The sequence below is a fragment of the Podarcis melisellensis genome (genome assembly GCF_964234715.1).
Source record: "Podarcis melisellensis genome assembly, chromosome: 2".
Classification (NCBI taxonomy): domain Eukaryota; kingdom Metazoa; phylum Chordata; class Lepidosauria; order Squamata; family Lacertidae; genus Podarcis; species Podarcis melisellensis.
Genome location: NC_138529.1, coordinates 20835016 through 20857712, shown reverse-complemented (window position 1 = coordinate 20857712; position 22697 = coordinate 20835016). Strand labels below are relative to the sequence as shown.

At 45.8% G+C, this 22697-nt stretch overlaps 2 protein-coding genes across 7 annotated transcripts in view; one reads left to right on the top strand and one right to left on the bottom strand.

The window, feature by feature from the left end:
• The window catches only part of DGKA (diacylglycerol kinase alpha), an 89536-nt gene extending 75112 nt beyond the window's left edge, over positions 1–14424 (bottom strand). The window contains exons 1-2 of one of the 4 annotated variants that reach the window (XM_081898560.1): positions 14151–14289; positions 9219–9286 (exon numbers count right to left, since the gene is read on the bottom strand). In XM_081898560.1, coding sequence (XP_081754686.1) covers positions 9219–9234 — 16 coding nt within the window. In that variant the 5' untranslated portion in view covers positions 9235–9286; positions 14151–14289. Of the gene's footprint in view, positions 1–8753; positions 8773–9218; positions 9287–14150 lie in introns of those variants that run through there. The other 3 variants (XM_081898558.1, XM_081898559.1, XM_081898561.1) reach the window with 3 other exon arrangements.
• Positions 14002–22549, top strand: PYM1 (PYM homolog 1, exon junction complex associated factor). Of its 3 annotated transcripts, XM_081898992.1 has the most exons (4): positions 16320–16439; positions 17439–17549; positions 19762–19855; positions 21576–22549. In XM_081898992.1, exons 1-4 carry the CDS (start codon positions 16409–16411, stop codon positions 22087–22089), a joined length of 750 nt encoding a protein of 249 aa, XP_081755118.1. In that variant the 5' UTR covers positions 16320–16408; the 3' UTR covers positions 22090–22549. The 3 variants fall into 3 exon arrangements, with proteins under 3 accessions (XP_081755119.1, XP_081755120.1, XP_081755118.1); XM_081898993.1 differs by lacking the exons at positions 16320–16439; positions 17439–17549 and adding an exon at positions 14002–14120; XM_081898994.1 differs by lacking the exon at positions 17439–17549 and having other exon boundaries at positions 16309–16439.
• The last annotated feature ends 148 nt before the right edge of the window (positions 22550–22697 follow it).

The following is a 22697-nucleotide window of genomic DNA, read 5'->3' as shown; positions in this document are numbered from 1 at the left end:
TTCTTCCCATTCTATTGCTTTCCTCTATTTCTTTGCATTGCTCGTTTAAGAAGGTCTTCTTGTCTCCCCTTGCAATTCTTTGGAAATCTGCATTCAATTTCCTGTATCTTTCACCATCTCCCTCACATTTTGCTTGCCTTCTCTCCCCCACTATTTGTGAGGCCTCATTGGACAGCCACTTTGCTTTCTTGCATTTCCTTTTCATTGGGATGGTTTTCGTTGCTGCCTCCTGTATAATGTTACGAGCCTCCATCCATAGTTCTTCAGGCACTCTGTCCACCAAATCTAAATCCTTAAACATGTTCCTCACTTCCACTGTGTATTCATAAGGGATTTGACTTAGATTGTATCTTACCGGCCCAGTGGTTTTTCCTACTTTCTTCAGTTTAAGCTTGAATTTTGCTATAAGAAGCTGATGATCTGAGCCACAGTCAGCTCCAGGTCTTGTTTTTGCTGACTGTATAGAGCTTCTCCATCTTTGGCTGCAGAGAATATAATCAATCTGATTTCGATGCTGCCCATCTGGTGATGTCCATGTGTAGAGTCGTCTCTTGTGTTGTTGGAAAAAGCGTGTTTGTGATGACCAGCTTGTTCTCTTGACAGAACTCTATTAGCCTTTGCCCTGCTTCGTTTTGATCTCCAAGGCCAAACTTGCCAGTTGTTCCTTTTATCTCTTGACTCCCTACTTTAGCATTCCAATCCCCTATGATGAGAAGAACATCCTTCTTTGGTGTCACTTCTATAAGGTGTTGTAAGTCTTCATAGAATTAGTCAATTTCAGTTTCTTCAGCACCAGTAGTTGGTGCATAAACTTGGATTACTGTGATGTTAAAAGGTCTGCCTTGGATTCGTATCGAGATCATTCTATCATTTCTGAGATTGCATCCCAGTACAGCCTTCGCCACTCTTTTGTTGACTATGAGGGCCACTCCATTTCTTTTACGGGTTTCTTGCCCACAGTAGTAGATATGATGGTCATCCGAACTGAATTCACCCATTCCCGTCCATTTTAGTTCACTGATGCCCAGGATGTCAATATTTATTCTTGCCATCTCATTTTTGACCACCTCCAACTTACCCAGGTTCATGGTTCTTACATTCCAGGTTCCTATGCAATATTTTTCTTTACAGCATTGGACTTTCCTTTCGCTTCCAGGCATATCCGCAACTGAGCGTCCTTTCGGCTTTGGCCCAGCCGCTTCATCAGCTCTGGATCTATTTGTACTTGCCCTCCGCTCTTCCCCAGTAGCATGTTGGACGCCTTCCGACCTGAGGGGCTCATCTTCCAGCGTCATAACTTTTATATGCCTGTTGTCTTTGTCCATGGAGTTTTCTTGGCAGGGATACTGGAGTGGCTTGCCGGTTCCTCCTCCAGGTGGATCACGTTTGGTCAAAACTCTCCACTATGACCTGTTCATCTTGGGTGCCCTGCTCGGCATAGTTCATAGCTTCTCTGAGTTCTTCAAGTCCCTTCGCCACGGCAAGGCAGTGATCCATGAAGGGGATTTGGATGTCTAGCATGCCCAATTTCCAAAGTTTCACGATGCATAACAAAGGATTAGCAGTCTTACGCTATGCACACATTACTGGCTTAAAAAGGCAGCTAAGTCACTCTTCCTCTCAATTCGGATCGAAGCTGGTTTGGGGAAAAACACATCAAAACACAGCATTTCATAAGAAATGACAGGATAGATACAGGCTAGTTATGGACTGTGGCTAATGTCATGTGTACACTGCTTCCAGAACCAGCTGTGAGAGAACACTGGATGTAGAGCAAAAGGGAGTGCATACACAGTCTTATTCAATGGGATTTGTCATGTTCAAGACAGCTGAACTGTGGAAGAGGACAATTTTTCTGCAGAAACTGAATGGCACTTATTTGCATAATATATTCAGATCGCATAACTTAACTTTCTTTGCTGCAGAACTGGATATTGCTTGAGGTAAATAGATGCAGAATACACACTGCTCTAATTATAAAGGAATCTGACTACACAGAAATAGCACTATTTGGTTATTTATGTGTATAAAGCTTTTAAATTAGTCACTTCATACACTCTACCTCCGCACCCCCCAAAAAGCACACTTTCATAAGAAAGAGCATACAACCCACATGTAGCTATTAATGTATGGATTTTTCTGTGTATGCACATAATGGGAAGCCACAGCCAAATATGGCTTCCTAGTATACACATACAAAGCAAAATGAACTCATAATAAGAGATCACACCTGACGATCTGCATGCAGTCTACACAGTATTTTCTACACACGTTTTCCATGTTCACAAAACGTGATGATAAACTGTCCCTAGGTAACACATGATTTAAAGCGAAAACCCAGAGGGGACAAGAAGATTTTCCGTGTGCCTTTTGAAAATGTTCACTCTTCTGTGTAATAACCTAGTTGCCGAAATAGGCTTGCTGTGCAACTGTACAAGAGACGTTTGATGCTCTGTGTGAGCCGATTGGCCCATTCAATTGCAGTGCTCTTGAAAGCAGGTGGCAACACACAGAGGAAGTTAGAGACATAGTTCAGAACAGGCTGGTACCAAAGAAGCAAATCTAATCCTTGCAGAGGATGAGTCACAGCTCTCCTACATACACAGTTACAAGCCTGTAGTTCTTCTCACAAGGACCACATCACCCACGTCTCAGTAAAAGCGAGAGAAGCAAAAAACATGAAACAACAGAGGAGAGGAAAGAATTGTGTTTGAAAACACAACCCTACAGATGTGCACCTGTGATGATGATCTGTACAAGATTAGGAGGCACTGCAGACGTTTTTAAAGCTGCTAACACTATTACTAGGAAGAGAGATCCATCTGTCCTAGTTTTCTCTTTCTGCCAAGGCTAGCCACTTTCTGGCTGGCTATAAGGCAGCATTTTTGCTGAAGCGGCAAGTGGAGGAGACTTTCATTAGCAACCTCGCTGTCTGCATTCACACATAATCCTAAACCAGGCTGTGTTCCTTCTTTTAACTATAATATGCATGAGGTGTCTGAGCAAAAATGCCTCTCTTCATCAGTGAGCAAACAAACCACAGAGCGGCTGGCTTGGTATTGTTATAAATTTGGGAAGTGGGGAGGGAGGGAGTAGGCTAAATGTGAGATTCTTCTAATTCCTGGATCCAGCAAGTGTTAAAATATAAGCCAGGCTAGCTTCCTGTGTTGAGGTGATGGGCCATTAAGAGAACAAAGGCAAGGGGCTCTGTGCTAGAGAACAAATGGGTGGGGTTCCTCCCTCAACTCAAGGATAGTTAGAAGGACAAAGCCTGAATTTTAGAGCTGAGAGTTTGCAGTGATGTAAAGCAGCAAGCTGGAGAGTTAGAGAGCAATACCTGATGTCTGTTTGAATCCACGGCTGCGGCTATGGGAGAAACAAGACCCTTTTGGGGTGTTAATGCTGTGAGCTCCTCCATCGCAGGCTCAGGTTGTATATATGTGTAAATAAACCATATATCATAAAGACATCAAAGTCTCTGCTGTGCCTCATTCCCGCAAGAAACACAAACACTGGTTAAGTGCCTGGAACCCCCAGAATCTCACAACACACAGAGATTGGGGTGGCATGTAAAACAGTGCTATGTCCAAACAGTGATGATGTATTTTTTTCCCCTTCGAAACAAACAGCACTGGCCTGGGTGTAATGTGAACTCTGTGGTTTGTTTCTCCACTTGACTAAGGGAGGAGCAAAGCTGGAGTATTTGAGCTGCGTTCCCCAGAATGCACTTCTTTCACTCTATTGTTCAAACAAACCACTGCTTGGCTTCGTGTTACACATGCATGCAGCCTCCACCTTTTCTGAGCAAATACTACCCACCTCTACCAGGAGCACAAGGACTGCAAAATACCAAGATATGCTTGCCTTGATTGGTATCCCCACATCTTCTAAAATGTTGCAAATGAAAACAGTAATAATCCTGAGCATATAAACGTGGCCCACAAATCACTGATCCCACTTTATAGGTGAAGAACACTGAAGCTTACAGATAACTAAAGTGACTTACCTAACTGGGAAGAACATTCTTCACTCCACCATCCAAAAAAGTTCAGCATTCCTCCATGGTAGGTGTGCAGAAAGGTGATGGACAAACATTGAAATGAAAGACATTTCAATCATGTTTCTGTCCTTCCTGTGAGACTAGAAGGGAAGCCTGCCCTTCAGGAAAGTAACTTTGCTTCAAAAATGAAATAAGTAAAACATGAACTATAAAGAAGTCTGCATTGCTCAACTTTCACTGCTAGTCTTCTGTAATAAGCAGTGGAGTTTTGGGACAAGACTAGCTGGAGAGCATTAAAGCTAATGTCTATTTAGAACAAACTTGAGAATGCATACATGTGCTCAAATGTCTTTTAGGAATATAAACAGCTGCCTGATTAATTTTGAGTACTTCTGTTTTATATTACTAACGTTGCCAACTATATAACTAACGTTGCCAAACCCTATTAACCCTTGAAAACATGGTATGACCAGAAAGCTAATTGAACTAATACCATCAAGCAAATATTGCTAATTAGCAATAATGAAACAATGCAGTATAACAAAAGTCCCTAATGTTGTTAGCGTGTGTGTGTGGTAGTGCTTAATTTCCTCTGGCAACGCCTATGAAGGAGCTATTTTTATTGTGCATTCATGATGACTTGTTCTCATGATGGTATCAAGACGATTATACATGATTATGCCTTCAACACTGTCTGCGGTTGCAAAAGTTTCAGGGCAAACACACTGGTTTGTTTCCAATCAGTACATGTCCTATAGCTTCCTGTTGAAAACCTGTAACTTTTTCATTTCACAAATGTTCAGAGTGTGTGCCTGTCCTGCTTTTGTTGTGCTATAGTGCTAGACTGCCCCTCCAGATGGCCATAAGATGGAAAAGGGAAGGTCTGATTTACACTGCCCCATTGTTAAATTCAACAAGACTTGCATCTGATTACATACAGTAAGGATTGTGGTGCTAGGGTGTCAAGAGTCCTTTTTAACTCCTTGCCAAGTTGTCAAAACTTGAGACTCACAACATATTCCCCGTTCTGCTCTCCTTACTTTAGCTCAAGGTCCCAACTCCAAAGGAACTGAACAAAGAAGTGTTTTATCTAGCTAGAATGAGTTATTCTCAAAACCCTTGGGAAAATACTGAGAGATTTACTTAAACTAGTTCCTGGGCAAAGCACAAATGAAGATATAGGTAAATATCAGATACAGGAAAAATTAAAGATATCTGTGGAGCAATGAGCCATTTCACAAAAGAAACCCTTGGGAAAGTGATCATAAATCTGTGGTACCTGTGTGTTTGCGGTACACTTGCCATGATGTGTATTTGCTATGGGTATGCCAAAGGTAGAAAGTAAAGAACAGCAGGGAGGTCAGGTGTTGGCGAAGTTGGCTGTGCTAGGATTGCTAGAGATTCTAGACTATAGCATGTTTGCAGCATTTCAGGATAGTTGTGACATATACCTGGACTATAGGTATAGGCACCGGTCATTAATGTAACAGTGGTATTATTAAATTTGGAGGATTTGCTGCCATTGGGGTCAAATCTGAGATGAATTAGCCATTAGCAAATCAGCTAAGCCCTTGCTACAATGTAGCTATCTGAATAAGGGGGTAGAAAACCTGTTGCTCTCTGATGATAAGCAGAGTTCAGCAACACCTGGATATCCATGGATTCTCCATCCCTGTTCTCCTTGAAATATGTTCTTTTCTTAATCTCAGGGTCATGGGTTTGAGTCCTAGGCTGGGGGAAATATTCCTGCATTGCAGAGGGATGGACTAGATGACTCTTGTGGTCTCTTCCAATTCTACAGTTCTAAGATTCTTGCTCCCTTTCATTTCCCTCCCAGCTCAGAACCTGGTAGCTGTTCTGAGCTCCTAGAATTTTAAATGGGGGAGTAGATTACCTACCATCAGCTGCAGAATGACCCCCCACGTGCTACAACAGAGAGTGGGATAACAAGGAGAGGCAAAGGGAGTGAGTATGAGTACAAGCCAAGGGCATGTATGTGATGGATGGGCGAGAGGGATGTGGGCCCCAGATTAAGGCTTTGCACAGGGCACCCATGACCATTAATACAGTACTGTCAAGACATTGCTTTCTCTGGCCACACAACTAGATGGGAGAAATAAACCAGACCCTCTCTCCTGAATCCAGCTGCTAGCAAGCCAGACTGACACCTACTGGACAATATATTTGAAGCACATTATTGCCTTCATGGCACTGAGCAGTACACTGAGCAGGGTGGGACTGCTATCTGCTCCAATACAAGAATATTCACCTGTGCAGCTGTTCTCATTGTTAACCAAGTTGAAACACCTACTACATAAATCTCTAGCTGTTAGAGCTTATCACTACTATAGCAGCTTTCTCTCTGCAAAGTGCTACTTTACAGGTCTTCACACTTAATATTGACTCACATAAGCAAGAGTAAAACATGGCAATGAAACATGGTAGGTGGCAACGATGGCAAGGAATCAATCAGGATACTAGCCACCCTACCAACTCTTACATAATGTCTAAGATGTGGAACATGCATCACCACTCAGATAGTGAGGAAAGAACAGTGAATCATTTTGAAATAGTTCCCCTTCTCCTGTGGTCTCTAGCACTGCTCAAAATAAAACTGGAAAAGAGGCTCAGCCAGATTCAAAGGGTGAAACCTACCTCAGTCTACCCCACAAACCTCAGCATCCAAATATCAAGTTTCAGCTCTCCTATAATCAGGTATTTCATCAGTGTGAATGTTCATAAGGTTATTAATCATAATGGTACTGCCAAACTGAATTTTTAAAAATTAGCTTGTGATGCCACATTATTCCACATTTCAAAATAGATAGAAAATTATATTGCAATGGTCCATTTTTGCAGGTATAGAAGTTCTTGAGCTGCTCAGGATTCCTTGGTAGGCAGAACAGAAGCTTATTATCTATTGTAGAGAAATCAATGCTGGATTAGCCTTTCAAATGTTCCTAGTACAGTGGTACCTTGGTTTACAACCATATTCCGTTCCAGAGCTCCGTTTGTAAACCAAAACAGGTTGTAACCCAAGGCGCACTTTTGACAACTGGGCCTCCCAAAAAAAATTGTTTATAATCCCCCCAAAATGGGTTGTAATCCAAAAAAAGGTTGCAAACCGGGACACGCACTTCCAGGTTTGACGTGCTTGTAATCCAAAACGTATGCAAACCAAGATGTATGCAAACCAAGGTACCACTGTATCTTCAAACCATCATGGTAAAACCAGCCACTCACTACTTCGGCCAGGATACTGGCAATTGCCTCTGAGTAAGAAGCTGCTGCCAGAGTCACTGGGGAGCCATGCCAAAAAGAACTCACAGCATTGTACATCCTGCATATGCTGCTCTTCCAACAAATGTGACTTATAAGGGTCAGGACAGGAAAACAGTACACAAGATGGCTGCAAAATAAAGCTGCCAACATTGTTTCTAGTCCATGATCTTTCTGCTCCTAACAGCTGGGTTTCATCTGACAGTTTAGGTTATAGCCCAGGACAAAAATATCATCATGCTGCTCTGGGGCCTTTGCAAACTTTTCCCCCAGCAGCTTTTAGTTTATAGCACAATGAGTATACAAGTAATACTCTCTTGGGGCAAGGGATCCAGAGTCTTCAATAAGATTTAATAAGAATTCTTTTGTAGGGATATAAAACTGTCCCAGAACTGAGTTTCAATATAGGACAAATTGTGATCGTGCAAGTGTTATAGGCATCACCAATGGAAAAGATTTCGTGAGTTATTTAGTATAGTTCTCTGCAACAGAATCCCTTATGCTAAAACTAAACCTGACCTGCATATTTTTCCATGCACCTGCCTCTTTTTTTCTGCCAATAAAAAGCAACATTGGGAGCTTGTGTTTGAGGAGGAGTGATTGAGAAAGGTGCTCAGTGGTGTGAAGTCTACTTCCCACATTAAAAGTATAGGGGGGGTGAGGGACTGGGGTGGCAAAGCTTAAGTTCTTTTATTTAGTGTATGCTTGGGGTTTTTGTGTCAGTGTCACTTAGGGAAGTTCTCTTTCTATTCACTTGTTATGTTTCCTTGGTGGTGAGAGAGGTTGGGGTGGCCTAGGGTGTGGTTGATCATCTTTGGCCAGCCGCAGTGGGATTTGTTTGTGCGTGGGTGAGGGGGGTTGTCAGGTTAAGATAGCCATATTGAATCATATGCTGTTGGTGGGTTATGAGCTCTTTATAGCGTGAGTGGGCATCGTTATCTTGGAAGATATTCAGTAGGGCCAGTTCTGGGGTGACTTCTAGTACCTGTTTAGTTATTTTGCTTATTTCTGGTATGACTGTGCACACCCCTTTTCTGACTAGGTCCTTGATTATTTGGTTTGTGGGATCTACTGGTTCAGACACAGCATATGTCTGAGAAGACCCCAGGAGCGATCATGGGGAGGAGGTGCAAGGAAAAAACTGTTGTGACATTTATTTCTTTGGCAACGTGGAATAACTGTTGTGGAATCCAGAAACGGCAACCTGGAGCTCCGCTGACCACTTAACTCAGGGGTCAGCAACCTCTTTCAGCAGGGGGTCGGTCCACTGTCCCTCAGACTTTGTGGGGGGCTGGACTATATTTGGGAGGGGGAAATGAACAAATTCCTATGCCCCACAAATAACCCAGAGATGCATTTTAAATAAAAGCACACATTCTACTCATGTAAAAACATGCTGATTCCCGGACCGTCCGCGGGCCAGATTTAGAAGGCGACTGGGCCGGATCCATCCCCCGGGCCTTAGTTTGCCTACCCATGACTTAACTGCTCTCCTCTCCATCAGCTTGGGAGCTTTTTCTGAGACGCCTGCGGAATATGATAGCATCCTTTGTCGTTTGAGCATCTTTATCAAGATGCTAACAGATCTGCCTGCCTTCGATCAGTTGTGCTTCAAGGGAAGCTCACCAGTCCTCTGATTCTTTAATATTTTCCAGCCCAGATAGATGTTAACCAAAGGATCTCACAACAGTCATCTCCCTGCAGGAGCAAGGAAGCATAAGAAAATTGGATGCTCCACAAGAGCATCTTGGATGGGATGGCTTTCAAAGAGGGCTAGACAATTGCATGGAGGAGAGGCATCTCAAAGGCAACTAGCAGTGATGGCTATGCTCAGCCTTCCCTGTTGGAGGGAGCAATGCTTCTGAAAAGTACTTGCTGGAAACCACAGACTCCACAAACATGTTTCACAAGGACCCCTTTGTTCCCTCTGCCCCAGTACCTGAGGGTCGTCCCATCTCTCCAAGGATTTGGCCAGAACAAAGTATATGTTGGGGAAAGGCTCCCTCCCTGCAAAGAAAATGGAGCAATCAGCAGGCACCTGGCTCCCAGCCATGCTAGCAGCAGTCTGGCAAATGAGGTTGGGGGACACCGGAAGGAAACATTCCTGTAGTATAGAGCATTCAATTGGCATTTCCACCTACATGAACTCTTAGCCTTCCCCCCCTTGTTCTGGCCTGCCTCTCTTCTAAGGAAGATGCAAGCTCTTGCTGGAAGTCACTGGTGGGGAGAGTGTTCCTATGATTCCCAAATGTTTCAGAAGCATCTTTTTGTTCCTTTAGCTGATTCATATAATCATAGCATGGTAGGATTGGAAGGGACCCCAAGGGTCATCTAGTCCAACCCCCGGCAATGCAAGGATCCTACCCATAGCCAGCCCCGGCTGGGCTCCAAACTCCAGCCTTCTGGTTACCATTGCAATTCTGCATGGTGTGGAGAAATGAGAGTGTAAGCAACACATTTCTCTCTCCCCTGACACTGATATGAGATCCACACCATGCAGCCCTTTCAATAACTAAAGTCTAAAGGGCTGTCACATGAAGCAAGCTTGTTTTCTTCAGCTCCAGAGGCCCTTAGGGCCTGAAGCAGTGACTTGGAGGTTTTTTAAAAGCAGCGCTTGGATGGCCATCGGCCATAGATCATCTAGTTGAGATTCCTGCATTGCAGGAGGTTGGACTAGATGACCCTCGGGGTCCCTTCCAACTCTACAATTCTAAGCTGGTATGTTTTAAAGAGCATCCAATGAACTTTTAAAGTACAAGACTTCCCCCGAAATGATTTGTGCCATTGTGGCTTCCCTCTCACAGACCTACAATCCCCAGAACCCCTAACAAACTAAAATTCCCAGGATCATTTGGGGGAAGACACCTGGTTTTTAGAAAGCCATTTCTGACCCCATGGGGGAAGAGAGGGGGTTGCGGTCTTGCCCCTCCCCCAAGCGCGGGGGCTGGCCTGCTGCCCCCGCGAGAGTTGGGGGAATCCCTGGGCGTGCCTTCCACCCGTCCGCCAATCGGCCGGCTGGGGGAGGCGTGGCCTTGGCATACTTAAGGCCAGGCACGCCCAGGGACCACCCTCTTTACTCCTGGCCAGCTGAGAGGTTTTCATACTTTTGTAAAGCCTTCTTTGAAACCGACCCGTGTGCGGCATTCATTGTGCGTAAAACGCTAGAGGGATGGCGCAGGCAGCACCCCCGCAGCTCGGACAGGAGGCAGCCCATTACATATGATTTACTGACACGGATACACAAATCACTGCGAACTATATGCTGGTCGAAGTACGAAGCGCGCCTATTCTCGGCCGCGTATTCCATATCTTTCTTTGGTGCTCTACGCGTGGGCGAGGTGGTCTGCGAAGGAGGGGGCACCCACTCGCAGAGGGGTGTGTTAATGAGTGATCTGACCCTCTCTGGAGACGACCTCATTGTCCGGGTGTGGAGCTCAAAGACGGATCAGCAGGGCAAGGGGGCCCTAATTCGGCTCCCAGCAGTTCACAGTAAAGGCCCCTGTCCAGTGAGGGATACGCGGCGTTTCTTGTACCTGAGGCCGAAAGGACCCGGCCCACTTCTGTTGCACGCAGATGGATCCCCCCTGACTAGGCATCAATTCACCAGGGTGATGAGGTCGGCATTGTCGGCATGTGGTATACCGCCACTCAAGTTTGCAGCCCATTCCTTCCGTATTGGAGCGGCCACCACAGCGGTGCACATGGGGCTTTCCACCGAAAGGATAAAAGAATTGGGGAGGTGGAAATCTAATGCGTATAAGGCTTATGTCAGAAACAATTTATGACTAGGACTGCTACCCCTGACCTCTGTTCCCCTGTCCATTTACCTTGCAGATCCCAGGAGAGTGCGCATTTGGTTGGTGGGCCACAGTATTGTTCACTGGGCCAGGAATCGTGCCTTGAGTTCTGGAATGGGCAGCAACTTGAGTTTACCTGCTAACGTGGAACTGGTTTGGATAGCGCGTAGAGGGATGCGCTGGAGTGAATTCAAACCAGTGGTGATGGCGAGGGCCGCGGTTGATGGGCCGCCCGATGCCCTGGTGATTCAGTTGGGTGAGAATGATCTGGCTTACCGTAAAGCCATTGATCTGAGATGGAACATTTTCGACGATTTGTCCGAGCTGGTGGCAACATATCCAAATATCACTATTTTATGGTCCTCGTTGCTGGAGAGGAGGACATGGCGGGATTGTGCGAGCCCAGTGGGGGTCAACAAGGCCAGGAAAGTTTTAGAGCGGGCAGTTGGACGTAGAGTGGCAGCCCTGGGCGGGTGCGTCATAGGGCACCCAGGCATTCAATTCAGCAACGAGGCCCTCTACAGAAAGGATGGTGTGCATCTTTCTGATGCTGGAAGCGATATTTGGTTGGATGACATTATGTCAGGGATTAGGAGTTGGTTGCAGGTTTGAAGGTATTGGCGGCGAGCTCCGCTCGGGTGGCGGTTAGGCATTGGCTGGGGGTTCAATTGTTATGCAAATGGATCGGGGGTAAGGTACGCCATCACCTTCCCCAAGAAAAGGGGTAGTCCGGTAAAGGACTCCGGGGGGGCGTTGTCTTGTCCGAAACCTGGGAAGGTAAGGGCCTCCGGCACGCCCCCGAGCGGTGACACCCGTGGGATCCTAGTTGGCGTACTTCAACAGGACCCCCCACGGTTCGTGTTAACCCATCCCGGTCACCATGCCGGGTAGTGGATAGGTGCCAATGCCTAAGGCCAATACCTTCAATTCTCTAATCAATAAAGTTGTGGCCTTTTCATGCCCAATTAACTTAATCAACGTCTCCTGTGTCTTTATTTCTGGGGGGGGAGGGGTATTGACACGCAAAGCCATTTCTGACCCCATGGGGGAAGAGAGGGGGTTGCGGTCTTGCCCCTCCCCCAAGCGCGGGGGCTGGCCTGCTGCCCCCGCGAGAGTTGGAGGAATCCCTGGGCGTGCCTTCCACCCGTCCGCCAATCGGCCGGCTGGGGGAGGCGTGGCCTTGGCATACTTAAGGCCAGGCACGCCCAGGGACCACCCTCTTTACTCCTGGCCAGCTGAGAGGTTTTCCCATCCCACCCACCCTTAGGTATAGGTTAGCTTAGGTAGATATGACCTTGCTATGGACTTCGGTTGGTCGCCGCAAGGGGCCTGGTAGGAATTTTTCCAAGTTGGCGAACTTACGGCCTTTTGGTTTTTTCGCCTACCTCGTAGCAAACGTCACAACTTTCTTTAGTATTGGCGGTTAGGCATTGGCTGGGGGTTCAATTGTTATGCAAATGGATCGGGGGGAAGGTACGCCACCACCTTCCCCAAGAAAAGGGGTAGTCCGGTAAAGGACTCCGGGGGGCGTTGTCTTGTCCGAAACCTGGGAAGGTAAGGGCCTCCGGCACGCCCCCGAGCGGTGACACCCGTGGGATCCTAGTTGGCGTACTTCAACAGGACCCCCCACGGTTCGTGTTAACCCATCCCGGTCACCATGCCGGGTAGTGGATAGGTGCCAATGCCTAAGGCCAATACCTTCAATTCTCTAATCAATAAAGTTGTGGCCTTTTCATGCCCAATTAACTTAATCAACGTCTCCTGTGTCTTTATTTCTGGGGGGGGGAGGGGTATTGACACGCAACAGGGATAGAGAACCTGAAGTTTGTTCACCCCCATTTCCTAGGAACCAGGAATTGGAAGCTCAGGTGCTTCTAACAGTATGGTTATAGGGAACAGCGAGTATAAAATATTGAATGTAATAGAGTTATTAAGATAATTGTATCAGAATTCTTATGGGAATGTTAAGGAGGGAGGGGGAAAGACAGGTTGTGGAATTCTGGTGGTGAGTGATGATTGGATGAGAGTTTGAAAGGGAGTTTGAAAGCAGGGCAGTTGAGAGTCAGTTCAAAGCAGTGGGTTCTAGAAGGGGCAGTTGGGCAACTAACTATTCAGTTTAGGATCAGTCATCTAGTTATCTTTTTTGTAATAAAGCAGCATATAAGATAACCTCAGGTACACACATAATCCTACAATCATTTAGTGAATCATCCATACAGTCTCCTTTAGTGAGGGTGCAGTACCTAGGATCTGGACCAAACATTGATATTTTCTTGTCTAGTTTCATAGGTTTATGTTCTGGTTCTAATGATGTAGTAGGAGTGGGGGCTCTTTAAATACTGGGGGCAGCCATACACTCCTTTTTTTCTTAAAAAATAATAATAATTTCCCCTTGTTTTCAAAAGCACATGTATTGTCTCTTTCTTCAGATTCTTCAGTTACATTTTTTGTGAGACATTGGTGTTATATGCAGTATAGAGTTGGGAAGAAAAGAGGGGAGGGGAGTGAACCCAACCCTCCTTCTCGGCACTCCACTGCTTTAGGCACTTTTATCATCACCCAGTTCTGAAACCAGCAATCAACCAGGCAAGAAGAGAGAAGAGAAAAGACTGTGGGGGGTTGCCTTCCTCTCTGTACATTTCTTTTGTATGAGAGGTAATCCCTCCATCCCTTATGTAAACTGGCAAACGTGCTTAAACCTGATCCTCACTCTGAAGCCTCTTTGAACAAAGTGGTCCTGACTTCTGAGACAATATATATATCTTTTCATTTTAGAAAGGAACAGTTATCTTTATCCCAATGTCAAAATCCTAAGAACCACAGCCACCCAGCCATTTTAAAAACAGGCTAGAGGGGTTCCCTTTCTCTTCAATATGGCCATTGTTACAGAAAGTGATATAACAGATAAAAGGGTTGCTTGATAAGCACAAAGGCACTGCCTAAACTATTCAAAACTGTCTTCCCCCTGTATGTTCAACAGTCACAACTGGGTTATAAGAAACAGATGTACAGTACAGTGCAATTGCATGAAGGTTTGCTGAAAGGTAAGTCCTACTGAGTTCAATAGTACTTACCATATGGTTCTGAGAAACTATTCTGTTCTGGCTGACTCCTCTCTGGAAGAGAAGATCTTACAATTTCCTTACCAGGTCTGGAAACTGGCAGAATTGCTGTAGCCATCCCAACGTTATAGTCTTCTTCTCAAAGTTCTGCTTATTTTTCAATGAGGTTGCATGTTCATGTCTGGTAACTTTGCATCATTTATTCACTGTTGTCAATTTTGAACCTGATTTTTATGTACAGGTCACATCACTTCAAATTTCCTCACTGTGTAGATGTCATGAGCAGGCTGTCCATACCATTATATACCAGTTCCATTTGAGAAATTCTATCCCAGGAAAGAATTTTCTACAAATTATCTTCCTTGCCTGCAGATGTTCCTTTCAAAGTATATTTGGGTCTTGTCTGCAGGTGTCCTGTAATCTGGATATCCTCAACAGTGGGCATTAATGTAGCATGTGGGATACAATTCTTTAAAGTGCATAGTATAGAACAAAGCATTGGGCTGTTTTCTGTGGAGCCCCTATATCCCTATGGTTCTCTTCAGACACCACCACTTCCATAATCATTATCGCCACTTTTTTATACCCAATGCTTTCAGCATGTCTTTTTCAGTAGTTTATCTGCAAGCATTTGTGTTTCAATAGAAACTCAGTGTTTGACTACCTGGCATGTGAGGAGGACTTTGCACAACAGTCTATGCACAGCCCTGCATCTGAGGAATAGCCTAACTACACCACATGTTCAACTTAATTCAGTGCTATCGTTTGTAATTGAGCAAGCTTGTCTTTATAGAGAGAGTTAATTTCCACTCATAGAGATAATCACACAACATTAGGGTTTTAATCCAATCAAGAGACTTTAAGGTACATAGGCAAGCTTTTCAAGCCTGACTGGTAAATCTTCCTTTAAATCTTGAGTTTGGAAGCACACCGTTATCAAGTTGAAAACCAGACTCTTAAAAATGTCTGTTGCCTTTCGAAGTGTTCTGTTGCTGTGGAGAGTTCTAAAACGTGAGTCACACAATTCAGAGCCAGGATATGAAATTGTGGTGCCTGAGGCAGTCAATGATTCCTCCTGTATCATGTACAAAAGCCACCCAGACTGGCAGCCGACTCTACATCAACGCTGGTGACAGACCACCACCACACCTAAGGGCAGCAGGCTAGCTTAAGTGTCACAGTTCACACAATTCTTTTTTATCTCTGGCCCTCACTATGCCACCTGAGGCAGCTGCCTCACTCTTCCTAATGGCAGGGCCTGCACTGTTCAGATTCGAAGTCTCAGGTACATGTAGGAATGAGTTTAAAAACTCCACAGAAGGCAATCATGGGCTTAAGATACCACTGTCCTAAAGTGCCCAGTCCTAACCATCCTTACTTGAAAGCAAGTGCCACTGCACATGGAGATAATCTTTGTTGCCTAGGATTTCAGTTATGATCGCCCTTATTTATTACTGCACTTTGCAACTTAACATTTCACAGCGTAACAGTGAGAATCGTTCTGCACTTGGCAACGCTCTCCCTGCTCTTCAGGTACTTAAAATGTCCACAAACATGGATTTTCGAAGTCACGGAAAAGATTTAAAACGTTTAACAAATGGGCAGAGGAAGATGAGGAGGAGCGAAGGCCCCTCCTTTCTTTGGACATTTTGGACCGGCCTCCACTGAAGACCCCGTTCCTGTCAGAATAAGGAACCCAGGCCAGGGCCACTTAGGCCAGGTTTGGGGAACTTTTGGCCACGTAGGAACCTGCTTCTATTCCAAGTCATTCCTCCAGTTAACGTAGCTCTGTATTGCCAACACGGGCTGGCAGCAACTCTCTGTAGCTTCAGGTCGCAGCTTTTCTCCAGCCCTACTCGGGTGCCACTGAGCCCCGATCCTGGCAAAGCATATGTCTTCCTAACTCGCACCATCCTTGGCTGAGGGCAATGGGAAGTGGGAGACACTGGGCGTCCCAACAGCACCTGCAGCGCTGCCTTAGGGGTAAAGTTGAGGACTCCGCTTTCCACCTCAGAAACGCGGGGTTTTGCATTCTGACGTGCTTATGACGCTTGTCGGCGACGTCTCTCCAGCCCCTGAACTTTCCGAAACCCTAGCAACGACGCCGTTAACCCTTCAGCGAAGAGAAGGCGCTCCCTCAAGAACAAAATGGCGGCAGAACCCCTTTCTCTTCCCCCATCTCCTCCCCGCCCGCACACTCTCTTCTCCTCCCAATTACGCCATATCCGGAGGCGGAGGCGACGCGACCGGAAGCTGGTCGCGTTTCCAAGATGGCGACTCCCTATGTTACTGATGAAACCGGTGAGTGGCGGGGAGCCGCGGCTAGGATGGGAGGGGGGCTCTCGGGGGCCGGCGTCCCCCTCCCCGCCACCACCCTGCCTCACGCCAACCCCGACAGTTGCCTCGCCCCGCCCCACCCCCCGTCCGGCCGCCGCGCTCCTCAGTTATCCCCGACATGACGCCCCTCCCCTTCTCCATCCTTGCCCCGCCTTCCCCTTCCATTCGGCTCCGCGACCACGCCCCCTCTGAAGGCCTTTCCCGCTCCCCGGTTGCGGCTTATCCCGCGCTGCCTTCCGTTGTGGCCCCGCCCCTTGGCTGCGGTGGCCACGCCCCCGCGGCCGTTAGAGCCGAACCTCCCCTCAGTCGCCTCAGATCCCTCTGGCCGGAGGGCGGAGGCGGCCTCTCTTCTGCGCCTTTCGCTTAGGAGCGGCGCTATTGAGGAACAGCGATGGGCGTTAAGCACTACCTGCGGCTCGCACTATGACCCCTCTGTCCCTCTTTATATGAGGACAGTGATGGTGTATAAATCATGAGACCCTTAATATCAGGGTCCTGGGTTCGAATCCCACGTTGGGCGAGAGATTCTAGCATTGCAGGGTTGGGACTAGATGACCCTTCCAACTCTACAGTTATATGGTTCTGACATTGCATATGGTGACTCTTATCTGGTCACTCCCTCCAGTGCTGGATTAAACCCTGCGGAGGCCTCCAGGCTGTTGAATCCTTGCAAATGATCTCCGAATACGTTTTTGTAATTTTCTTTCAAGATCGCATCAGTGTTATTTTGATGGTTGTCACAGGGCCCCTAAAAATGCCCATTTGGTAATCCGGCACCACCCTCCCTCCCCATTATGAACTATGTGGAAGCAACACATATAGGTTTCAAGTGAAGCTACTCCCTCCCTGCCACCCCGTATCTAGCTTTTCCTCACACAGGTATCCCCTGTTAAGCCAAATGCTGCTAGGGTTTTAAGACTGCGAGTGATTACAGGCCTCTTTTCTCCCACACCCAATACCAAGAGACCAGATGCAAAGTAGGAAACTTGGATAGTTGTGCAGAAGATGAAATTTCAGCAGGGATGGAAAAAGCTGCTGCTGCTGCTGCTGCTCTTTCTCCTCTAACAAATCAAGGTACAGAAGAAGCCGTTTCCTCAAATACATGTGTAGTGGCAAGGCTTCGTTTTATTTCTGTTTGCTTACTGCATTTATATCCTGCCTTTTCTCCAAAGAGCTAAAGCAGCCCCCGTGGTTGTCCTTGCCTTTATTTTATTCTTGCAAGACCTCTGTGAGACTGAGAGGTAGTGACCGGCCTAAAGTCAGCCAGAGAACATTGTTGTTGAGTGAGGATTTGAACCCAGCCTCTCCCCCATGCTTTTCAACATCTACATGCAGCCGCTGGGAGGGATCATCAGGAGGTTTGGGCTGGGTGTTCATCAGTATGCAGATGATACCCAGCTCTACCTCTATTTTAAATCAGAACCAGTGAAGGCGGTAAAGGTCCTGTGTGAGTGTCTGGAAGCGGTTGGAGGATGGATGGCAGCTAACAGACTGAGGTTGAATCCTGACAAGACAGAAGTACTGTTTTTGGGGGACAGGAGGGGGGCAGGTGTGGAGGATTCCCTGGTCCTGAATGGGGTAACTGTGCCCCTGCAGGACCAGGTGCGCAGCCTGGGAGTCATTTTGGACTCACAGCTGTCCATGGAGGCACAGGTCAAATCTGTATCCAGGGCAGCTGTTTACCAGCTCCATCTGGTACGTAGGCTGAGACCCTATCTGCCTGCGGACTGTCTTGCCAGAGTGGTACATGCTCTGGTTATCTCCCGCTTGGACTACTGCAATGCGCTCTACGTGGGGCTACCTTTGAAGGTGACCCGGAAACTACAACTAATCCAGAATGCGGCAGCTAGACTGGTGACTGGGAGCGGCCGCCGAGACCATATAACACCGGTCTTGAAAGACCTACATTGGCTCCCAGTACGTTTCCGAGCACAATTCAAAGTGTTGGTGCTGACCTTTAAAGCCCTAAATGGCCTCGGTCCAGTATATCTGAAGGAGCGTCTCCTCCCCCATCGTTCTGCCCGGACACTGAGGTCCAGCTCCGAGGGCCTTCTGGCGGTTCCCTCCCTGCGAGAGGCCAAGTTGCAGGGAACCAGGCAGAGGGCCTTCTCGGTGGTGGCGCCCGCCCTGTGGAATGCCCTCCCACCGGATGTCAAGGCGATGGACAACTACCTGACATTCAGAAGACATCTGAAGGCAGCCCTGTTCAGGGAAGTTTTTAATATGTGACATTTTAGTGTATTTTTCATTTCTGTTGGAAGCCGCCCAGAGTGCCTGGGGAAACCCAGCCAGATGGGCGGGGTACAAATAATAAATTATTATTATTATTATTATATTATTATTATATCCTAGTCATGCTCAAACTGTTATGCTGCCTAGGCTCAAGTGACTAATGCATTGTGCACCCTCTGACAGATAACGGTGGTGCAGTGCTTTTTGCTTTTTTCCTACATTGCATTATGGTAGTTCCAATACTCTTCCCCATGACTTCTAGTGAATGAAATGATTTGTGCGTCAGCATATGCTGGGTACTTGCATATTTCATCTTCAATATGGGATTTAAAATACTGAACTGATTTACTCTCTGTGATCCTTGCAGTAGCCCTGTAAGTGAAGTGTTATAGAAATGTTAAATGTTCTGCAGCAAGATATCCACTTGTGGGATAATCAGATGGGATGAGCTCTAGGGATGTTTTCACATTAATTTCTACCTGCAAGCTACTTCCTAATGGGATCATGGTAACATGCAAAGCCGCTAAATAAAGTATGGTTCAAATAACTTGACTTGTTTGAAACTGTTGTGCCTTTTTAATGGAAATGGTTTTATAGTAATTTAGTATATTAAATAACTATAAAACCATTTCCAAAGCCAATTTCCATAGTAGCAAAATTCCTCTCGGAGGAAGCAGAAATCAGAAATAAGTATGTACAGGCTAAAGCTCCTCTGTTGGCTAGCAAGGCTGATTTTACACCTTAATAACTGTTGATATTTATTATTATGGTATTGTGTATTTTGGGTTTATGGCCTGCAATAAAGCTATGTGTGTGTGTATCAAATTTAGGCATATCTTGTCTTTTGCTTTTGCTTCTTTTAAAGGAAGTATTATGGTGTGATACAGCTTCATTGTTTGCTGCCTTGGGTGGACACAGTCCAGAAATGTGGCTTATGAATATTTAAAATAAATAAACATTCACAGGATTTTTTAGAACGTTGAAAAGCCCACATGATCACATAGAGATATGTAAAGATAGGGTATCTTTTCACAAATATTTTTGAATGTTTTAGGGAAATACATCGCTTCCACACAGCGTCCAGATGGCACCTGGAGGAAACAGAGGAGGGTGAAGGAAGGCTATGTTCCCCAAGAAGAAGTGCCCGTGTAAGTTAAACACTCGTCTCTGCTATCCTCACTTTCTTTCTTTTCTTCTTTCTCCAAACAATGCATTGCCCTAATTTGGTGCAAGCAAAGGGTACATTGCTTGGTATCTTCCCAACAGTACAAAGGAAATAATGTAGAAGGAAATATAGGTCTGTTCCATCTGGAAATTTGTGTGGGGCCCATCTATTGTATGTCACGTCTTATCTGTTTACACATATATGTAAACACAGCTCCTAATTACATTAACACTATTTTATTTTTATGTATTAATATAAATTTAATAAAATACTGTTAATGTAATGAGGAGCCATGTCGAGCATGTGAACAGATCAGATGTGCCATACAACAGGTGGACCCCACACCCAATTTCCAGATGGTACAGACCTTATGCTCCTTTCTCCATTCCTCCCATTTTATAATTTGGGACCTTCCATTCAATCTCACCTTCAGATTATGATTATGATAAACCTAAATATCTGAAAGAGTGGCTGGGGAAACCCAGCCAGATGGGTGGGGTAGAAATAATAAATTATTATAATAAGAAACAAAGGACAATCTTGTTGAAACTTGTTTTTCAAGGAATATCTTCTGCCCACTGGCCTCTGTTATTGGAAATGAGAACAACATGCAGTTCTGTTTAGATATTTTGCATATCTGCAGTTATGACATCACAAACCAAACAGAAACTCCTGTCTCAGTAGTTCTCAGTGTGAAAGTGCAGCAAGAAGGAATTGCAGCAGGAATGGTAAACACACTTGTGTTTGACTTTAGATACTCTCCCCCTCAATTTAAAAAAATACTTGGGGTGAGATCCAAAGAGCCTCCAAATTAGTTCCGTGCCGCCAAAGAAGCTTGTTTCTCAAACAGCTTACTCTACCACACAACATACCACTTTTGAAATGGAGGGGAATTTCAAAAGCAATTTGCGATATTGTCAGGTATGGGGAATGGTTATCACCATTCCCCCTAGGCACTCCCTGGCCACTCAGAATTTCTAAGGAATTTATTTATTTATTTGGTTCCATCCAATGGTCAGGGACAACAGAACTAGTAGCCCTACAACATCACGAGGGTCCCAGGTTCCCCATCACTGCCCTAGGACCAGGTGCCTAAATGTGAAGATTTAGTATCACAAATAACATTAATGTGGCTTTATCACCCATGTCTTTCTGGCTTTAGAGACACCATTGATGTATCAGCAAAAGTGCCCCGAAGGAAGCCATCTATACCAGGCAGCAAAATAAATAAATAAATTCTGTACCTGCCACCCTACCTTTTGTAGGTGCTGCTGCTGCACTTTCCCCACCAATCAATGTTTATGGAGCTTCCCAGCACCACCACCAAAAAACCATCATAGCTAAAAACATCCCTTTAGACTTGGGACAGGCGTTTACTAAAGCAATTACCCTAGACTGCAGTATGCACCGTCCATCTGAGAACCCAAAGATGGCATGGATTCTTCAGGGCACTTGCATGCAGCTGCAAAACCAGTGTCTGCCCTAAGTAAGCAGCTGCACAGACAAAACATCACTCCTGCCCCAGCACTTCATGCTGCAATATCTGCTGCTTTTTTATGGAAACGAGCTGGAATTACAAATGGACAGTTTTATTATATTTCTCTCCTTATAGAAGCACTGAAGGTAGGATTCCTCCCTTCTCCCCCCCCCCTTGATTTCAAGTACTGATAGAAGAGAGTTCTGATCTCTTTTGTTCCATGCAGGTACGAGAATAAATATGTGAAATTCTTCAAAAGCAAACCAGACCTGCCTCCGGGCCTGAATCCAGAGGTCAACACCCCGGTGGCCAGGCAAGCTTCAAAAGGACCAGAAAGTGGTGAGATAGGTCTCTCCAAGACAGCCAAGAGGAACCTAAAACGCAAGGAGAAGAGAAAGCAACAGCAGGAGAAAGGGGATCGTGATACAGATGACCTGATCCAGTCATTAGAGAAAACTACCTTGTCAGTGACACCAGGCAGCAGTGGGGATGCTAAGCTGGCTGTCCCCGATGGTAGCACAAGGCCCCCTGCAGGCAGCGGCGATTCCTCATCTGCCACAGCCAACTTGGAGAAGAACAAGAAAATAAAAAACGTGAAAAAGAAATTGCGGCAGGTGGAGGAGCTGCAGGCACGGATTGACTCTGGGGAGATCAAGCAACCGACCAAAGAGCAGTTGGACAAGCTGGCTCGAAGGAAAGCTTTGGAAGAGGAACTCGAGGATCTGGAGTTGGATTTGTGAGGGGTTGGAATTTCGACCGGACATAGTGTGCATAGGAACAAACCGTCCCCAGGGGAACATTCTGAGAACTGTGCAACACACAGACCAGAAGAAGCTGTCTTCAGGCTCTTCCTTTGTACCTTTTATTTTATTTTATGTTGGGTGCTGTCTGAATTTTTAAAAGTATTTCTCCCAGCTATTGATGTGTTAGATACCTGAGGACTCTAAAACCTATTTGCCACCCTCCTTAAATGTCCTCCTAGTCTCTTCCTCCCCGTTGAGGTGGGTGGCTGGGAATGTCATGACACAGGGGGGTGGCTTTCAGAGGAACCTGAGTGGGTGGAGTGTCCCCTATCTTCCTTCTCCCTGCCCCTGTATAATACTCAACACCTTTATGTTCTCTGTAGTGGCCACTCCACCTCCCATCTTCTCTCCTTCCTCATTTTTAAAAGAGATGCAATAATAAAAATTGCAGTAGTGATCTCTGCGTCTAGGATGTTCTTCCTCCCTTTTAATCCAAGCAGCCTTTTGGTCTAAAGCTTGTTTTTTTAAAAAAAAAAAAAAGCTTCTCCATAGTAGCAATACTTGTATACCCTTCCCTTTTTTAAGCAGGTAACTCAGTTAAACTA

Bases quoted from the DNA above. Each gene is read 5' to 3' on its own strand.
- PYM1 (XM_081898992.1), top strand. From the start codon at position 16,409: ATGGCGACTCCCTATGTTACTGATGAAACCG. The intron at 16,440-17,438 runs GTGAGTGGCGGG...CCCAATACCAAG, and splicing joins CTATGTTACTGATGAAACCG to AGACCAGATGCAAAGTAGGA. The intron at 17,550-19,761 runs GTACAGAAGAAG...TGAATGTTTTAG, and splicing joins TTCTCCTCTAACAAATCAAG to GGAAATACATCGCTTCCACA.